Source organism: Lepisma saccharinum, chromosome 30 (assembly GCF_977018435.1).
Source record: "Lepisma saccharinum chromosome 30, izLepSacc3.1, whole genome shotgun sequence".
Classification (NCBI taxonomy): Eukaryota; Metazoa; Arthropoda; class Insecta; order Zygentoma; family Lepismatidae; genus Lepisma; species Lepisma saccharinum.
In genome coordinates, this window is record NC_139258.1 from 20,141,840 (window position 1) to 20,159,385 (window position 17,546).

General features: G+C 39.5%; 1 protein-coding gene across 2 annotated transcripts in view; it reads left to right on the plus strand.

The window, feature by feature from the left end:
- The window catches only part of LOC145981994 (putative G-protein coupled receptor 139), an 826,163-nt gene extending 818,066 nt beyond the window's left edge, over window positions 1-8,097 (plus strand). For both annotated transcript variants that reach the window (XM_083115523.1, XM_083115524.1), the window contains 2 exons: window positions 2,056-2,602; window positions 6,338-8,097. In XM_083115523.1, coding sequence (XP_082971649.1) covers window positions 2,218-2,602; window positions 6,338-7,563 — 1,611 coding nt within the window. In that variant the 5' untranslated portion in view covers window positions 2,056-2,217 and the 3' untranslated portion in view covers window positions 7,564-8,097. The remainder of the gene's footprint in view (window positions 1-2,055; window positions 2,603-6,337) is intronic.
- Window positions 8,098-17,546: the final 9,449 nt, after the last annotated feature.

Consider the following 17,546-nt stretch of genomic DNA (forward strand, 5'->3'; position numbering starts at 1 on the left):
TCTGTGTCAGTTGATGCAGCTTAGCTTAAGTAAAAAAATGGCTATCTCAACTCAAAATGACTAAAATGTGGAATCTTTATCTTCTTTCTCTCACCCATTTAAATATTCTGGAGCCGCCTTAGTGACCGATTACGGGAACGCGATCTCGCTACCAAAGGTTTCGGATTCAAGTTCCACTCTGGACAAAGGTGTCATTTGGTCATTCATCGCTATGGTTGCGATTTACCTGGAAAGGCAGAAAGGTTAAGTAAAATGAGAAAGAATTACCTTAGAAACTGATCCGCGTGTCTTCTGCAACAGGCGAATTTATAGGTTGAAATTTAGATGCCTTCGGAAAATGTCAGCCTTTCACTGCAATGTAAAATGAGAAATATGGACAATTTATGACGTCTTCTCGGTTTGCTTTTTGCGCTACGACGCCAGGGGTCCCGGGTTGGAATCCTGGCCCGGGCATGAACGTTTGTGAGTGTATCCATTCAATTTCATCATGACATCACTCATCCCCATCTTCGCAAATTAGCCAAAATTGGCACAAGAAGCGAAGTAAAATAAAGCAAATCAATCAATCAATCAATCAAATCGGTTTACTTTTGCTTAACAATCTTTCTCGTGCGAAACACAAAATAAGTAAAACTGATTCCCACATGTAAAAAGTTTGCAAGTATATTTTGTACTTTTGCTCAGGTTAGACTCCCAAGTGTCGCTAGTGGCAACCCTGCCGCCCGCCGCTGGCAGTTATGTCAGAGCGGTCGTTTGCTATGTTGGGTTACATACATACAGGATATATTTTAAGCTCTTACAGCGCCGAAACTAAGCGCTTTCGAGATAATGTTTATGAGGGAAAGTTACTTGCTTTTATATCTGACAGTACCCAAGCGTTGTTGAAGTTGTTTTGCGAAACCCTGTATTAAAATATATATTACGTATCAGAGGTATAAATATTTCTCAAGACACCCAAATGCAAACCTTCCTTCCACGTAGTACACCCTGGACTGCATTTTGCTGAATAGCGAAGCTCTGGCGTCTGGACTCACAGCCAGCATAATCCTCTGTGGGACTCGGGTTGTGTCGTCTGCATATATGTTTGATTCTTCATCCATCTCGTCTTATCACCATTCATTCTCATCTTTGCGATTAGCCAAAAGTGGCAGGAAAACGAAGTAAAATAAAGCAATCAATCAGTACTATGTACTGAAACATTAATAAAGTGCAAATAAGTCTTCATGTATTTATATTTTTACAATTAATGCTCATTGAATATGTGTGATTTATTTGCAAGAAATGTTCAGCAGAAAATAACTGTGAAAGTAACTTACAGTTACTTTTCAAGTACCAGTAACTGAATTTCAGTTACTTTTTTAAAATAAGTAACTGTAGCTTAGTTACATTTTGACGAAATAACTGCAACTTACTTACTCTTTGGATCAAGTAACTGTAACTTAGTTACTTTCTGGACCAAGTAGCTGTAACTTAGATACTTTTTTGACCAAGTAACTGAAACTTAGTTACTCTTTGGAGCAAGTAACTGAAACTTAGTTACTTTTTGGACCAAGTAGCTGTAACTTAGTTACTTTTTGTACCAAGTGGCTGTAACTTAGTTACTTTTTGACCAAGTAGCTGTAACGTCGTTACTTTTTTGGACCAAGTAACTGTAACGTAGTTACATTTTGGACCAAGTAACTGAAACTTAGTTACATTTTGGACCAAGTGACTGTAACTTAGTTACATTTTGGACCAAGTAATTGAAACTTAGTTACTTTTTGGACCAAGTAACTGTAACTTAGTTACTTTTTGGACCAAGTAACTGAAACTTAGTTACATTTTGGACCAAGTAATTGAAACTTACTTTTTGGACCAAGTAACTGTAACTTAGTTACATTTTGGAACAAGTAACTGTAACTTAGTTACATTTTGGACCAAGTAATTGAAACTTAGTTACTTTTTGGACCAAATAACTATAACTTAGTTACTTTTCCGAACACTGGTAAAACATTTTGACATGGAATCACTGTTGTTGAGCCTGTTCAACACCTCTCGTTTCTTCTTCTTCTTCAGGTGCAGAAGCAGTTACAGGATGCTGTGACCTTGCCGAACCAGAGATGGAATGCAAACATCAATAGCAGAAGTGGGCAGAACACACACAGAGAGACAAAAGAGTGAATACCAGCGATTATAGCATGGAAGGTGCACCGTGGTTGCAATAGAAGAAATCCTAAGATGAGTTTGGATTCGGAGCCATGGAACTTAACCACCTCGTCCGACGGGTTCGGCCTGGTCAATATGACCGCAGAAGACGAAGACTTGGAATCGTACGAACAGTTCCGAGACATGTCCAGATTCTGGATCCAGCGAATCCTTCTGCCGCTGATCGTGTGCGTTGGTGTCCTGGGCAATGTGGTGTCCATTGTGGTGCTGACGAAGAAGAGCATGAGGAGTTCCACAAATATCTATCTGACTGCCCTGGCGGTCTCTGATCTCCTGTACCTCATGTTCCTGTTCATATTGTCGTTAAAACATTACCCGAATATTAAGGATCCAACGGGGTTTAACTATGTCTACTGGCAGTATTTTCGCTTTGGAATATGGTTAGCGGATGCGACAAGTAAGTACTTTATTTTTAAGATAAAACTACATGTGTATGTGCTTGATGATATTTTGGCTCCCTCTTTGAACTTTATACGAGAGAGAATCAAATGAAAACCGCAATTATTTTTTTTCCACTATTTTTATGCAGGGATAATGTTTGATTGTGCATTATTTTTATATATAGTCCCCTCCCAGTTCAATACACTTACGCCATCGGATAGGTGGTGCTTCGATACTCCGTGAGAAACATTATTTTGGTTGACTGTGTAGCCACTCGTGCACCGCCGATTGAACGTCTTCATCAGACTTGAACCTCTGCCATCCAAGGTGCTCCTTTAATGGACCAAAGATGTGGAAATCAGATGGTGCCAAATCTGGTGAGTATGGCGGATGTGGTAGGCACTTGAAGCGTAGGTCATCGATGGTTTTCATAGTTGAACGAGCAGAATGAGAACGGGCGTTATCATGTTGAAGCAAAACACCTGCACTCAGCAATCCCCTTCGCTTTGTGCGTATCGCTGGCCTCAAATGGTTCTTGAGAGGTCGGTGTAGGTGGCACTAGTCACAGTCATACGTGGGCATGTAGTGTTCCAGAATAGGGCCTTTCTTATTCCAGAATAAAGTCAACATGACTTTCCCTGCAGAGGACTGGCTGCGAAACTTCTTTGGTTTCGGCGAAGATGAATGTCGCCATTCTTTGCTTGCACGTTTCGTCTCCGGTTGGAAATGGTGCACCCAACTTTCATCCCCGGTGACAATGTGAGCTAGAAAATCCTCACCCTCCTCTTCATAACGCCTCAGCAGCTCTTGACATGCGTCAACCCGACGGACTTTCAGTTCCTGCGTCAGCTGTCGAGGAACCCACCTGGCGGACACTTTTCAGTAGCGGAGTTCGTCATGCACTATGTGTTGTACTGAACCGAAGCTCACATTCAGCAAGGAAGCCATTTCAGCCAGGGTGACACGCCGGTTTTCCTGAATAAACCGATCTGCTGCGGCTATGGACTCCTCTGTCACAACTTGCTGAGCCTGACACGGACGGGGAGCATCAGTCAATAAAGTCGTACCTTCTGCGAATTTCTTGCACCAATCGTAGACTTGCCGCTGTGACAGACAGGCCTCCCCATACTTCGTCTGCATTCTCCGATGAATATCAACCGGTTTCACACCTTCACTCCATAAAAATCGAATAACTCTATGCTGTTCCTGCTTGGTGCAACTGCGTAGTGGTGCCGCCATCTTGAATCAGCTGTTACTCACATCCAACCCCACCTACCGGCACTGCTTCGTACTACTAGCTCGGAAAGACGTCAAGGACTGTGTCTGTAAGTTTCCAAACGCCTAGAAAGAAAAAAAGATTTTTAATGGCACTTTTGCGGTTTTCATTTGATTCACCCTCGTACTAATCAAAATACGATTTGATGCCCAGATCGGGATTCGAACCCGCTAGCCCTTGCATCGTAGCGAGCTCTAGTAACCACTCCAAAAGAGAGAGAGTAATCAAAACACGAGACGCAATGCACTCCTCACAAAAAGTTTGGAATATTGTCACATTAGGCAATACGTGATAGGCAAGATCTTGTAATTCAACAACACATGGTATCTGTCTGCACGTTCTCGTGTTTTCGCTGACATATGCCACCCTGCCTATCACCTATCGTCGCCGCCTTGTAATCAAGGGGTCCCGGGTTCGATTCTCGGTGGAGACACATAGAGGTTCTGATCCCACTTTAAGCTTCAGGTTCCGTCCCGATTAGCCTTACTGTGCATAAAGCGGACTTAAAAACACCAAATCAATCAATCCATCCATCAAAACATATATCGCCTAATATAACAATATTCCAGACCTTTTGTGAGGAGTGTGTTTTGCTATTATTAATTGAATTGTTGTTTTAAGTCCACTTTATGCACAGAAAGGCTAATAGGAACTGGACCTACAGTTTAAAGTGGGATCCGAACCACTATCTGCCTCTACCGGATATCGAACACGGGACCCCGAGGAGTGTATTTAACTAGTGTCATGAAATTTAGCAGAAATACATTGCACTTATTGACTAGAAATTCAGAAACAAGGTTTAGAAAACATAACTTTATATGTATTATCACGATAAATAATCATGGTTTGTTATTTTTTCCAATATAAATATTGTAAAATCAAACGAGATTAAAATATGTAACAACGTGTAATTAACATTTCTTTTACTTTTTTTAAAATTGGATTATTGTTTTAAGTACACTTTATGCACAGAGAGACTAATCGGGACTGGACCTACAGTTTAAAGTGATATCCGAACCACTAAGGCATGTGCCTCTACCGGGTATCGATCCCTGGACCCCTTGATTACAAGGCGACGACGCCAGGTTCTTTTTTTAATGTGTAATATTTGAATTAATTTTATAATCAGGAAGGCTAATCGGGACTGCATCTACAGTTTGAAGTTAAATTCAAACTACTGTGCAATGTGCTTCCTTTTGGAATTGAACCTAGGTCGCCTTGAGTTTTATGAAAGCGTTACTGCTACTCAGGGGAGGCCCGTGTGAAAAGTGGGGGAAACGAGCACAAAATAGTAGGGGGGGGGATTTCGGGAGATAGTTTCTAATTATAATCGAATTTAATATAACTCATGTAATAATAAGAACCTTTTCTTATAATTTCAATTAAATATTATAATATAAATTAATATAAAAAATATTAAAACGTAAAACTATATTAAATACAGCGTGTAACAAAAGTCAGGGAACACTTTAAGAAAACATATTGTAGCCAAACGAGTAGCATTACAAAGTGACAAAGTACCTCATTTCAAAGAGTAAAGTTGTAAGTTTTTCTCATTGCAGGTGTTACGTGTAGTTCCATATATCGTCGCTAGGTGGTGTCATAATCAAGATGGCGCTTTTTGGAGCTGAGAATGCTTTCTGCGTGATAGTATTTGACAAAACAAAGAGTGCAACGGATAAGGCAATCTACAATTGGCATGTAAAGTTTGTTGAAACTGGGAGTTTGTGTGTCAAGAAGAGAAGTGGTCGGCCAGGTGTGAGTGAAAATGACATTGAGCGAGTGAGAGTCCGAGAAAATCTATACGCAGAGCTTCACGTGAGTTGGAAATGTCAACAATGACTGTGTGGCGTGTTTTGCGTAAAAAAATAAACATGAAACCGTACAGACTACAGTTAGTGCAAAAGTTATATCCTAAAGACCAGCTCCAGAAACCGCCATCTTGATTATGACATCACCTAGCGACGATCCTACACGTAACACCTGCAATGAGAAAAAACTTACAACTTTACTCTTTGAAATGATGTACTTTGGTACTGTGTAATGCTACTCGTTTAGCTACAATAATTTTTTTAAAGTGTTCCCGGACTTTTTTACACGCTGTATAATTTCCCCCATACTAACGCTGGTACTGATTTTTTGGTACTAAGCGTCGCTTTCCTACCCCTTTTGACTAATCGCGAAAATGAGAATGAGTGATGAAATTGATGAATGGACACTCACCAAGAACATTCATGCTCAGTCCTGGATTCGAATTATGGACCCCTGAGGTCTTAGCGTGCTGTGCTAACCACACCGCTACGGAGGTTGGCTCACAATGGTGCTGAGACTATGTATCAAGATTAGTGAACACTAACACACAGTAAATTCTGCATTTTTGTTGGACTTTCAATGCTGTCCAATCCAAACGATCCTCTTTGCCAGTGATTATAATACACCTTGTAAGGAATTAACTTACTCTCTGTGTAATTTCAGGTAGCACGTCAGTGTGGCTCACCGTTTCCTTCACTGTGGAGCGCTACATTGCAGTGTGCCATCCCATGAGAGGGAGAGCTCTCTGCACAGAGTCTAGAGCCAAGATGATCATCATAATGGTCTACATATTCTGCTTCCTTTTCACCATTTCCACACCCTTCGAGTGGAAGGTGGTGGAGACCGTAACGAGCAACAATGTTACTGTGCTAAAGCTCATGCCGACAGAACTTGCTGAAAACGAAACATATCGTACAGTTTTCTACTGGGCGAGCAGTATAGTAACAGTATTCCTCCCGTTCATCTTGCTGTCGATATTCAACTCTTTCCTCATTCATGCGGTGCACTACAGTCAGCGTCAGCGGAAGCGAATGACACAAGCAGGACCGTGCGACAGTAAGCAGAGTCAGGAGAACAAGATCACAATTACTTTGATTGCTGTTGTTATTCTCTTCATGGTATGCCAGACTCCCACTGCGGTTACGCTCATATACATGTCGTTCAGCGAGCCAGAACAAGGCACGAAGGCGCACTATGTTCTTCTCGGACTTGGAAACATTTTCAACTTCCTCGTGGCCATCAATGCAGCGTGTAACTTTGTGTTGTATTGTGCTTTCAGTGACAAGTACAGACGGACGTTCCTCCTTACTTTTTTACCATGGTGGTACAAGCAGCCAAGCCCTCTCCACTCCGTCAGCAACTACAACACCATTTACAGCAGCATGGAGGAGAGTTCACCGAGGTTCAGCACTCGCGGTGCTTCGGTAAGGGTGCCCCGAACTTCCACTTGCAGTGAGGGTAGAAGTGGTTACCTGATGGACAAGAATGGCCTCCTGATCGCGAACAATAGTGGCAACACTGCGTCGGGGGGCGGGACGCCGCTTCTGAAGCGACACGCTTCGGCTTACGTCAACAGGGATCAAGTGGTACGTCGCAGCAAGGATTTCCCCAGATCGCAGTCCTTGCTGTCGAGATCCTCGCGTGGACGAACTCCTAGCCACGAAAGCGTCGGGCTCACGAGCAACAGAGACAAAAGACACGATAAGGACACTCACGCCCTGCTCTGCCTTAACTTCCCCAAGCACAGATGGCGCTTTCCCAGGAGATTCTGGCGAGGGTCGAACCATCCCGAACCAACCAACATTCAGATCACCATCACCGACGGCGAAAGTATTGTTCTGGCATCCAACAAACCTAACACCGTCGATAATGAATACACTACTGTCTGAACAGATTACCTGATCATGTAATTTTCATTGTCAGAAGGGTATGATGCCCAATTTTGTTTCTGATGAGGTGCTCATAATGTTGCGCATGCGTAGAACGACTTGGCAGTGTTGCCAAAGACTTTGTAAGACTTTGCCAACAAAAATGAGTAACTTGAACATGTACATTATCATCCTAGGGTGCGTTCCGAAAGTCTTAACGAAACGAACGCATTCAACGAAAATAACTGGGCTCGTGAATCTGGTGAAACCAGTTATTTTACAGACTTATGGGACACGCTAGGCGAAAGCGCAGGCGCAGCGTTTTGTTTAGAGAAAGTTTCCGCATGGCGTCAGCGGAAGGAATGTCCTTATGGCAAAAATAAACTCTATTATGGCTACTGTTACTCATTTTAATCACATTCTAAGAATGGTCAAGGCAGACTTATCTTGTGCATGTTGCTTCATATCGCTATCTGTTAAAATTATAATACATTTTCCGAACTAGTGCAGTTTGAATCCATCAGCACGCGCTTTGTCTGCAAGGAGCAGACGATTTTCACGGAACAAACCAGCATCCTGGCCCGTGCGTTTGGTGAATCTCGTTCTTGCACGAAACGCACGGAATGCGACTTTTGGGACAGCATAATGAAACTCACGAAACGCACGGAAGCACTTATGGAACGGCCAGTTACCATAACTCGTTTAACGCGTTAAACTCGTGCGACTTTCGGAACGGGCCCCTAGTCAACAATTTTGTTTTCAAGTTATAAATCGAGGTACAAAATATAATGTACAGGGTAAATATGTACAACAGGTCGTTCTGTAATATGTACAGAGATAGATTTGTGTACGCTGGATGGTGCTGACCTGTGTATTTCTTTTCCGGCAGTCTATGTCTGGAATCTATGTATATTTTAAGCCTTCCATTTTAAAAACAAGGAGCCGTCCTCGTTCTATTTGGCTTAAGCAGACCAATATGTATGTATATAGCTATTACTGTAGGATTTAAGCCGCCAGATTTAATGTTTACAAGGTTCGGTAGTGTAACATGTTCCATTTTGTAGAGAAAATACCAGTAAATAATTTAGAAGTGGCAACATCGTTTCAGTGTATGGAGAAAGATGAGAAGTATTTTGTATAAGTTGCTGAATTGTATCCATGTATTTCATTTTCATGGTGGTTAGTTAATCTGTGATTGTTTTGATCAGTGAAAAGTGCTGTAATGTATTGCTACCATGCACAGACTCCTTCAGTGTCAATTGATTTTTAGCAGCTGTCTCAAAACTTTATTTGCATAAAGCAATTGTACGAATTCAGAAATTTAGTTATAGGTGTGTGTCGTTTGTATACGTGTTTGTGATTAAGGTACGCATAATATTTTGGTACCAGTTTGATATGGGGAAAACACCTTTCACTCGTTCATTTCGTCTTGTTTGACATTGGTGCGTACCTATTATGCATTGTCAAACATTCTTTAAGGTGGGATTTTGCTTTTCTCACGGAAATAATTTCAATTTTTCACATTACGAGTATTTATTGTTCTTCCTTTTTTCGCTTTCGTAAGGTACAATATGGCGGGCACAGCTTGGCGCGTCGTGGATAATCAGTGGGTATGCAGTGTTTCCAACCTTCTTAACCTAAAAATGCCCCACAAACCATTCACGGAAGGTTAGGATAGGTTCAGTTAGGTTAGGCAAACATAGTTAAAATTAAAAACCGAACCATTCACGGATAGCCCCAAAAACCATTGACGGATAGCCCCACGAACCAATTCCGGCAAGGTTAGGTTAGGTTCGGTTAGGTTAGGCAAGCACAGATAAAATTTTGTTCGTAAAACAATGCGATACAGCTTTTAAAAAAATCACCTTCACTTCTTGCAAAACAACGGCGTGGTTGGAAACACTGACAGGAAGTTACGTCATCAAACGTACGGAACATCCGGTCCACGTAGAGGAAGAACAGCAATTGTGCGTCGGAGATATATTTCTCTTCGAAAATACATGAATTCCTGGTCCAATAGATTCAAAGAAAATACCGCCACCAATTTTGAAAATGACACAGAAACTCATTTCCGTAAGTAGTTTCTCCTGTAAAATTGAAGAAATGCGTTTTCCCTATATCAAACTGTTACCAATATTTTCCCACATCAACCATATTTACATTTAATATTAAAACTAACAAAGTGATTATAATATTTATTCACATTCGCATCTGTTACATGTATGGCAGAATTTTACTTAAACTATCAGGAGTTGCAATATGACAAATAAGGTGAAAATGTATCTTACAACCAATGCTTTCACTGCAAGGGAAAATTGGGCATTAACTTAAAAAATGTCTATACTTACCAAAGATGGCCACCAGTGGCACGCTGATACTTGGGCAAATGTCGACATCCTCCCCCCCCCCACTAGTGGGGAGATTTTAATGCCCAATAACAATATAAAGTCACACATTGGAGATTTGTTAATACAAATTTGTTCATGAAGCAAGTATTGTTTCGCGCTTTCAATCATTAGTTCAACCACTGAAAATGCACTTGACTATTGTGAAGTCAATAGCTTATTGTCAAGAAATACTCAAAAATATCAAGCAATTTAAGCATCTGCTACTATTGGTGAAAAAAGAAAAGAGTGTGATCTAATACAATTCTTTAAAATGAAAATTTTGTGCCCCCATTGCAAAACTTCTCATTACGTCATCATCACAATTTTCCTTGCACACTTCTCAGAAGTTCATGTATGCATTTAAAGATCCAATAAATGTTAATTTGTTTTAAACATTGGTTCTCTGCTAAATTTGTTGCAGAATAAGAACATGGCTAATGCAAAATCAGAGTTAACCATTAACTGAGAGCCAGAATGGATAGATGCATTAGGAGAGTGGACTTTGAGGAAAGCATTTTTTTTTTATGTGTCTTGTACTTTTAATATTATTTTAATGTATTCATGTAGCTACATCAAGAAAAGGGTTTATATCCTTGCAAAATATGGTATATACGTTTGCTGTCAGAATGGGCGTAACTCGGGGACTAATTTTGAGGGGGCAGAATCGAACATGGGTTTTTCTTTGGGGAGAGGGGGTGACAGGTTCGAAATTTTTCCATCTTATAAAAATAGAATTGAGGATTATTTGCTACGTAACTGTGATATTTGCGGAATCACAAATATTATTCAATTATTTTGCTCCTCAGGTCTCAGGAGGTTAACAGAAGTACCATTAACTTGAAAATTTTAATAAACCTGAAAATTGGGGGGGGTAACAAAATATTTCGTATATCAAGAGCTTTCCCTTCTCAAAAAAATGGCAATGGGTGGGACATTTCAAGAGAGGTTTGCATTTACCACTCTGATTTTCCACTGTTTTTATTTTTAAAAAATTGATTTTTTCAAAATTTCCTAGATGACTGTAGCCCCATCAACCTCCCTCTGCGTACGCCAGTGTATGTAGAAAATTTAAACTACAATAACAATTAATGTTCAAGGCTGGTGTTAAAGGAAAGTAACATTTTTTTATATAACTAGTCCTTTCCTATCGAGCTGAAAAGAATCTTTTTTACAACAATATGAGAATAACAAATAAAGCCCGCATCACACGGAACTGGATTTCCAGTAGGTATGCCCTAGTTGGCGTTGGACTGGCTACCAATTTGCTAGTTTTCGCCTCACACGATACTTATCAGCGTATTTGTCGATAGACTTTTGTTCCCATACGAGGGAAGTTGTAATGGCGGCCTCGTGAGATGTAAACAATGTATCACTTCACATTTTTAAAAGCCGATAACTATTCAACCGAGAGAAATAACATTTCGTATAAAACGTTATTAGGTACAAAACAATGGCGCTGCTTAAATACATACTTTACAAAGTTTACTGTACACGTATGGAAGAATATTTTAGTCGTTTCAAATGTAAACACCGTGCACTCAGCATAGATGGTGTAACTCAACGCGCCTTTCATGCTGTATACGTTATACATTGCTGGAGTAACACTCGGAAACCACATACAAAAGCGCTCCTTTGCACACTCACAGATAATCATCACATGGCGAAACTTTGCTCTGATTGGCTGTTCCACAGAATCCAGTCGAGGAAAGCAAGTAGCAATTAGAACATGTCCTATTCCTCCAAACCAGTCAAGCAGTCAGCCAGGCGGCCATTATTGCTACCTAGAAAGTTAGTTCAGCGCCAACTAGGACATTCCTACTAGAAATCCAGTTCCGTGTGATAGGGGCATAACAAGACACGTTCTCTTTCTAGCTCAACTGTGAGAAGAAGCTAAAATGTAGACAAAAGCACATGGTAGTTATGAGAAAAGCAGGGATTTTCCCCATTAAACACTAGAATATTTCCTACCTTGACTTTGTTTCTCAGTGGAAAATTGAGTATAGGACTGTAGTATTTCTTGCTATGGGTGTGCGGGATCCCAAAAAGTTGGGTCAGAGATCGGGGGAAAAAATTCCCATTCCGATCCCGACTAAGGGAAATTATTTCCCGACTTTTCGCGATCCCGAACAGTAGGGATATTCCAAATGGTCATTTTTAGAAGAGGTTAATTCTCGATGTTTTCTGAATTGTAAGTGTCTGACACTTCTCGGAAATTGTTAGTTTTCATTCCAGAATTGCAAAGAACAATCACTGATGGGAAAATGCCGTGCAGAATTCTGGAAATTTCTAACATTTTCCGTCCCGAAAATTTCCGAACTTGGTCTGAAAATTGCAAATCTTTCCCGTCCCCGCACATCCCTACTTCTCACACACTTCAACAATTGATGCGCTGTAGTGCCCTTGTAAAGCCAATGCCTGCCGCCATGTTGTTTACGTCGAGTAGAATGTAGACTGTCGTCGTTTATATAACCATATGCAGAAATTTTATCCTAATCAAACAGTGGCGTGCACTGAGAAGTAGCTAGTCTAGCAGTAATACTGTGATAGATCAATGGTCTCACGCATCTAATCATTTCTAGATCGTAATATTTGGACGTGTTAAAGTTACAGTGGTGTAAGTCACTTTGTTAAAAAGAAAAGTACTGCACTTTGCTGATCAACGCAACAGCTGTTTCCTTTATCACTAGACCTTAAACCCTTAAACTGTCATCTGTTGCCAGTTGAATGAATCTCTGATTTATGGCCGTGTGCACGAACGAAGATCAAATTTTAAACTCGGATCGGGAAAGGATCACTGGAAAATTCCATTGCACGAAGACGGTTCAACACTTGATCGCGATCTAGGAACATCAAAACGAGTTTATCTTCTGAACGGCCATTCGAGACCGTTTTGGTGGCCGATCCTGGTTCACGATACTGACGCTTCGACTGCAGGCAGTTGTTTTTGAATATAAACAAAGCGGAAAGTGATATCGAGGGCGTGCAAACGCTAGAGATGTTGGATGTACAATGCTGATAATTCGAGAGTTGTGTAAAGTAAACTAAAAACTGCCAAAATAATAATAATAATTTGTGGTTCTGTGGTGCAAAGTCGAAATTTTTCTAAATACTGTACTTTCTATCCCAGAACACAAAACATGTGCAAGTGCAAGGTAAATTAGAACAGAGCAATGTTACGATATTGCTACATGGTGTTGCTACACGACATGACAATATAAATATATAAGAATTAAGAAATGAAAAATTCAAATACTTACCACAATACAGTAATAATAATAATAAAACATCTTTATTGAGCGGGCGAGTTTCAGCGTACGCTGTTCTCTCGCGAATGCATTTCGTAAGGCATTGAAGTCCCGTAGAAGAAGGTTCCATGCTTTCTCCTTATTCTTTTGTCTTATGCCGTCAGTTCTTTTTTAAGATTATTATTTCTTTACACCCTACTACATCCTTGTACTCGTCGACAAGGTTGATCAGTACATTTCTCAAATTCAGATAAGTTTGCAGCCCGAATTACTTTCTTCTCCTACACGTTGATACTTTAACACATCACACTATTCGGTGGGGTTCTTGATTGTCATTTGTTTTAGCCAACCAATCAGGTATAGCCTTACAAATTAATCTCGGATCATTTGAACGGAATCTCTTGAACGTCGTTTTTCGTTGGTGCAATGCAAATCTTTAAACCAAGTTCATTTAGAGTGGATCAAAATTGATCCCGCTCATCTGAACTTCGAAATAATCGGCGTTGGTGCTCTCGGCCATTAGTTCACGTTCTCTGTTAACAGATTAACGTCAAAAGCAGGAAAATATGACAAAATGAGTGGCAGGCTACCAAGAAAATGTATACGTAACCCCTCCCTTTCGAAACTCCTAGTCACGCCACTGCTGGAAGGATCTACTCCAGCGGACCTTTCCACAGCCAAGCCAGTTTCAGGTATAGAGGCTGCCTCGGGAAGGGAAGAAAAGATAAGTGTTTACTCCCCCACCTTCTCGCCTCAAACCCTCCGGCCAGAGACATGGTTGGAAGCCTAGTCTATCGCCTACATAGGAGATAGATAGAGGATTGGTGTCCCTCGATTCCCTTTCATTTCGACCAAGAAACTCGGGGATGTTATACCAATATTTACATCACAAATCTTACGCATTATATTTATGTATAATCATGGCTTCAAGTCTTACATAGTATTTATCAAATGAGAAAGTGAGTATTTTGTGTGCGGACGAATTACTGGAAACATTTCCTTTTTTCCAGTAAGGAATGAAATAACTTAAAAAAACTTTCATTTTAGTAGTATTATTATCTTTAATTGCACTAATCTCTTGTCCGCAAGTAGAGAACTCATCAATACATTTTGATAAGCCAAACAATCTGAAATGTGTATAATCGTGAAGAGAAAGGGTTGGGGTTCGGGCTTGGTTTATTGTACTTTGTCAGACCAAGTACAGTGATAAACTGTACAGGGATCAAATTACGTACAAAATATCTCTTATCGGTTTTCTCGCTGTGCTAATTTACATTTTTGCCATCTCATGTCACTTTTCTGGTTTTTGAACTTTAATTGGGATGCGACAATAAAAATGGCCAACGAACTCCTGGTAGCGATGAGGAAAGTCCTAAACATTCATACTGTACTCGGAATTTGAACTAAATGCCTTTCTTCCAAGTCCTTATTTTTTTCAAAGAGCGCTTTCTTAAAATTCCCTGTCTGCGTGTATGTGCGTGCTTGCGTGCACAGGAAGAGATGTTTGGGAGCTGTGGGGTAGGGTCCCACACATTCTCGATTTCGGGCCTTTTTCGAGGTGATGTGATCTGATCAGCACCATGCTCCGGCCGCCTGTAATCCCCCTGGGTTGGCCCCAGGTACCTATTGATTTCAGGTTGGGTGAGTCCCAGAGCCGCTTTATGCGTGGACAAGGCCGAAAAATTCCGATCTTCGATCACCCGCCCGGGGATTCAACCCGGTCCCCCGCGTGGCAGTCAGACGTTCTACCGGCTAGACTACCGCGGATCTTACGTGCATAGGTCCAATCAAAAAGTTTTTATTATTATTATTATTATTATTATTATTATTATTATTATTATTATTATTATGTTATAATTTAGTTTATATGAAATAATTAATTCTTTTCTCTGTCTTGAAACAACACTGATATCTATACATTGCTTTGAAGACATAATTAATTGCTACCCCAAGTGCCGAGGTCACCACTTACTAGGGCTGTGCGGTACAGATTTTTTGGTTCGAGACAGAACATTTTTCAAATCACGACATTCTGGACGGGAAATTTTCGAAATTTCCCGAAGCTCTGGAAATCTCGAATTCTACACATCATTTTCACTTTATGTGATTGGTTTTGCATTTCTGGAATAAAAACTAACAATTTCCGATAAGTTCCAGAAACTTACAATGGAGAAAACTTCGAGAATTAACGACTTTTTAAAATGACAATTCGGTATTTCCCGAAGTCGGGATAGGGACGCGAATTTTTTCCTCGATCCCGGTCCCGACGTTTCGGAATCACGCACACCCCTAACCCTCACCGCACGTCCCTGTAATCAAATATGAGCTACGATTTTTTTTTAAACGCACAAATTTAATACATAGGTTGTAACCAACTTCATGTAAGATATTATTAACGTTTTTGAAACAAACCGGAAGGAACTCACATCACAAAACTGAAAAATCTGGAAATCTACTTGTGAAACCTTGAAACTAACGACTTCTTAGGGATTTCCTGTGAGGATTTAGCAACTTTTGCCTCTCAGTTACTGGCAACACTGTCGTTGATGAAGGGTTATTTAAAGTGTTGAAGTTCTTCCCACCCAGTTACAAAAACAAATATTATCTTTAATAGGTGAGTTGAACATTTATTATTTCTATTTATTAATTATTTCTATTATTCCTTCCGCCTTCTTCTGTTAATTTTACATAAATTTTGAACAGTTTACGAGGAAATTCAGATTTCACTAGTTAAGCTCTAATACGTCAACAGGTGCAATATCAGGAAAAACACTATTTCTGCTGTTTCGTTCAAAGTGTTAAATGTTGTTATGTTTCTATCATTGTGAGGGGAGAACTAATCTACAAGTTCTTTCATATTCTATTGGCCATAATTCATCCTTTTGAGAAGACTAGCAGGTAGTTATTTACTTCTATGGTGGCTTTTTAACTGAGTGGTTGTACGAAGTATTGATATTTGTATATGTATTCTTTATATTAATATATTTATGTAAATTTGTATATGTTGTGTACATATGATAGCGTAATTTCTAAACCGAAAGATAACTGCAGTCTGCAAAGAAAGTGTCAGTATTTGTAATGAAAACGCAGTATGCTGAAACGAAATTGAATTCTTTTGTTACTTTATCGTTGAAAGGGCATCTACTCTATACACTGAATTAAATTATATTAGGTAAATTCACTTCTGATAGTATAGAATTAGAATTTATTAATAGCTACACATAAAATTATAACATATTTTTATTAAAGTTGGTGAAAATATTACTTTTCCCTAACAATCCTTGTAATGAAAAAAGCCAGGGTCGATAATATATATAAATAATGGTAGTACTATGTCTTGACACAGCCATTATTGTGCACGAAGATGTAACTCGCATACTGGTGTATCCTACAACCATTCTATGCCTGCTTAAGGAATGATCTTGAAATCACAATGTGCAAGAAAATAAAGTGGTAACTTATTTACATGAATTAAGATTCTTTGCAGGTGTCAGCATGCTAGCTGAAAAAGGTTGGAGATTTCCTCCTCGAATTTTGGGGAAATTCTTATTTTCTCAAACATTTAATGTTTGCAGGGCTGTGTGAAAAGTTTCTAGAGCACAGAAATGTGCATTCATGGAGCTACAAAATGTTACATTTGAGCACTGTACAAAAAAAAATACTAGTTTTCCAAACAGTTACCTCATTGTCTTGTACAACTTGTAAAAATTACAATCTAAACTCAGACACATCTCTTAACAAACTGTAGAACTTGTAAGAATGTTAGGTTATTTTAAAAAGGCATTGTCTTAGCACTTCACAATTTCAAACCGAAATATTATTGTTTGTATTTCATTATCTCTCGCTAGGGATTCTAACAATTGCATCAGTAAAATAATTTTACTGGTCTGGAAGTAATTTTAAACCTGCTTATTAAAAGTTTTATCTCCAGATAAGATATCAGGAATAATCAATCTAGTTACAAATAACTTTTATTTAGATTGTACTGCACCATATCATGGTCAGTTCTTTGGTAATAACATTGAGTATAGTATATCATATTTACAGATCTTTACACATTTTGAAGTATGAAAGTGGTGGAAGCATTTGTATAATTGGGCTGTGAAGTTATATTAGTAACAAATCAACAATAATGACTGAGCTTGAATTTCAAGAATATTTGCTTTTGTGATTTCAAGATTGTGTACTTTGTCTTTATCAACAAAGAATTAAGGTATTGTTAAATTTGTAATGGTTATGATTCATTTTCTTTTGGTGATTTATTGTGACAGTGAAATCTTAGAGGGGAACAACACGCTTTAGAACACGAACCTCATTCTCTGCGTCAACAACCCTGTTCAGGCCAGTTTGTTTATCATCACATATGTTCCCA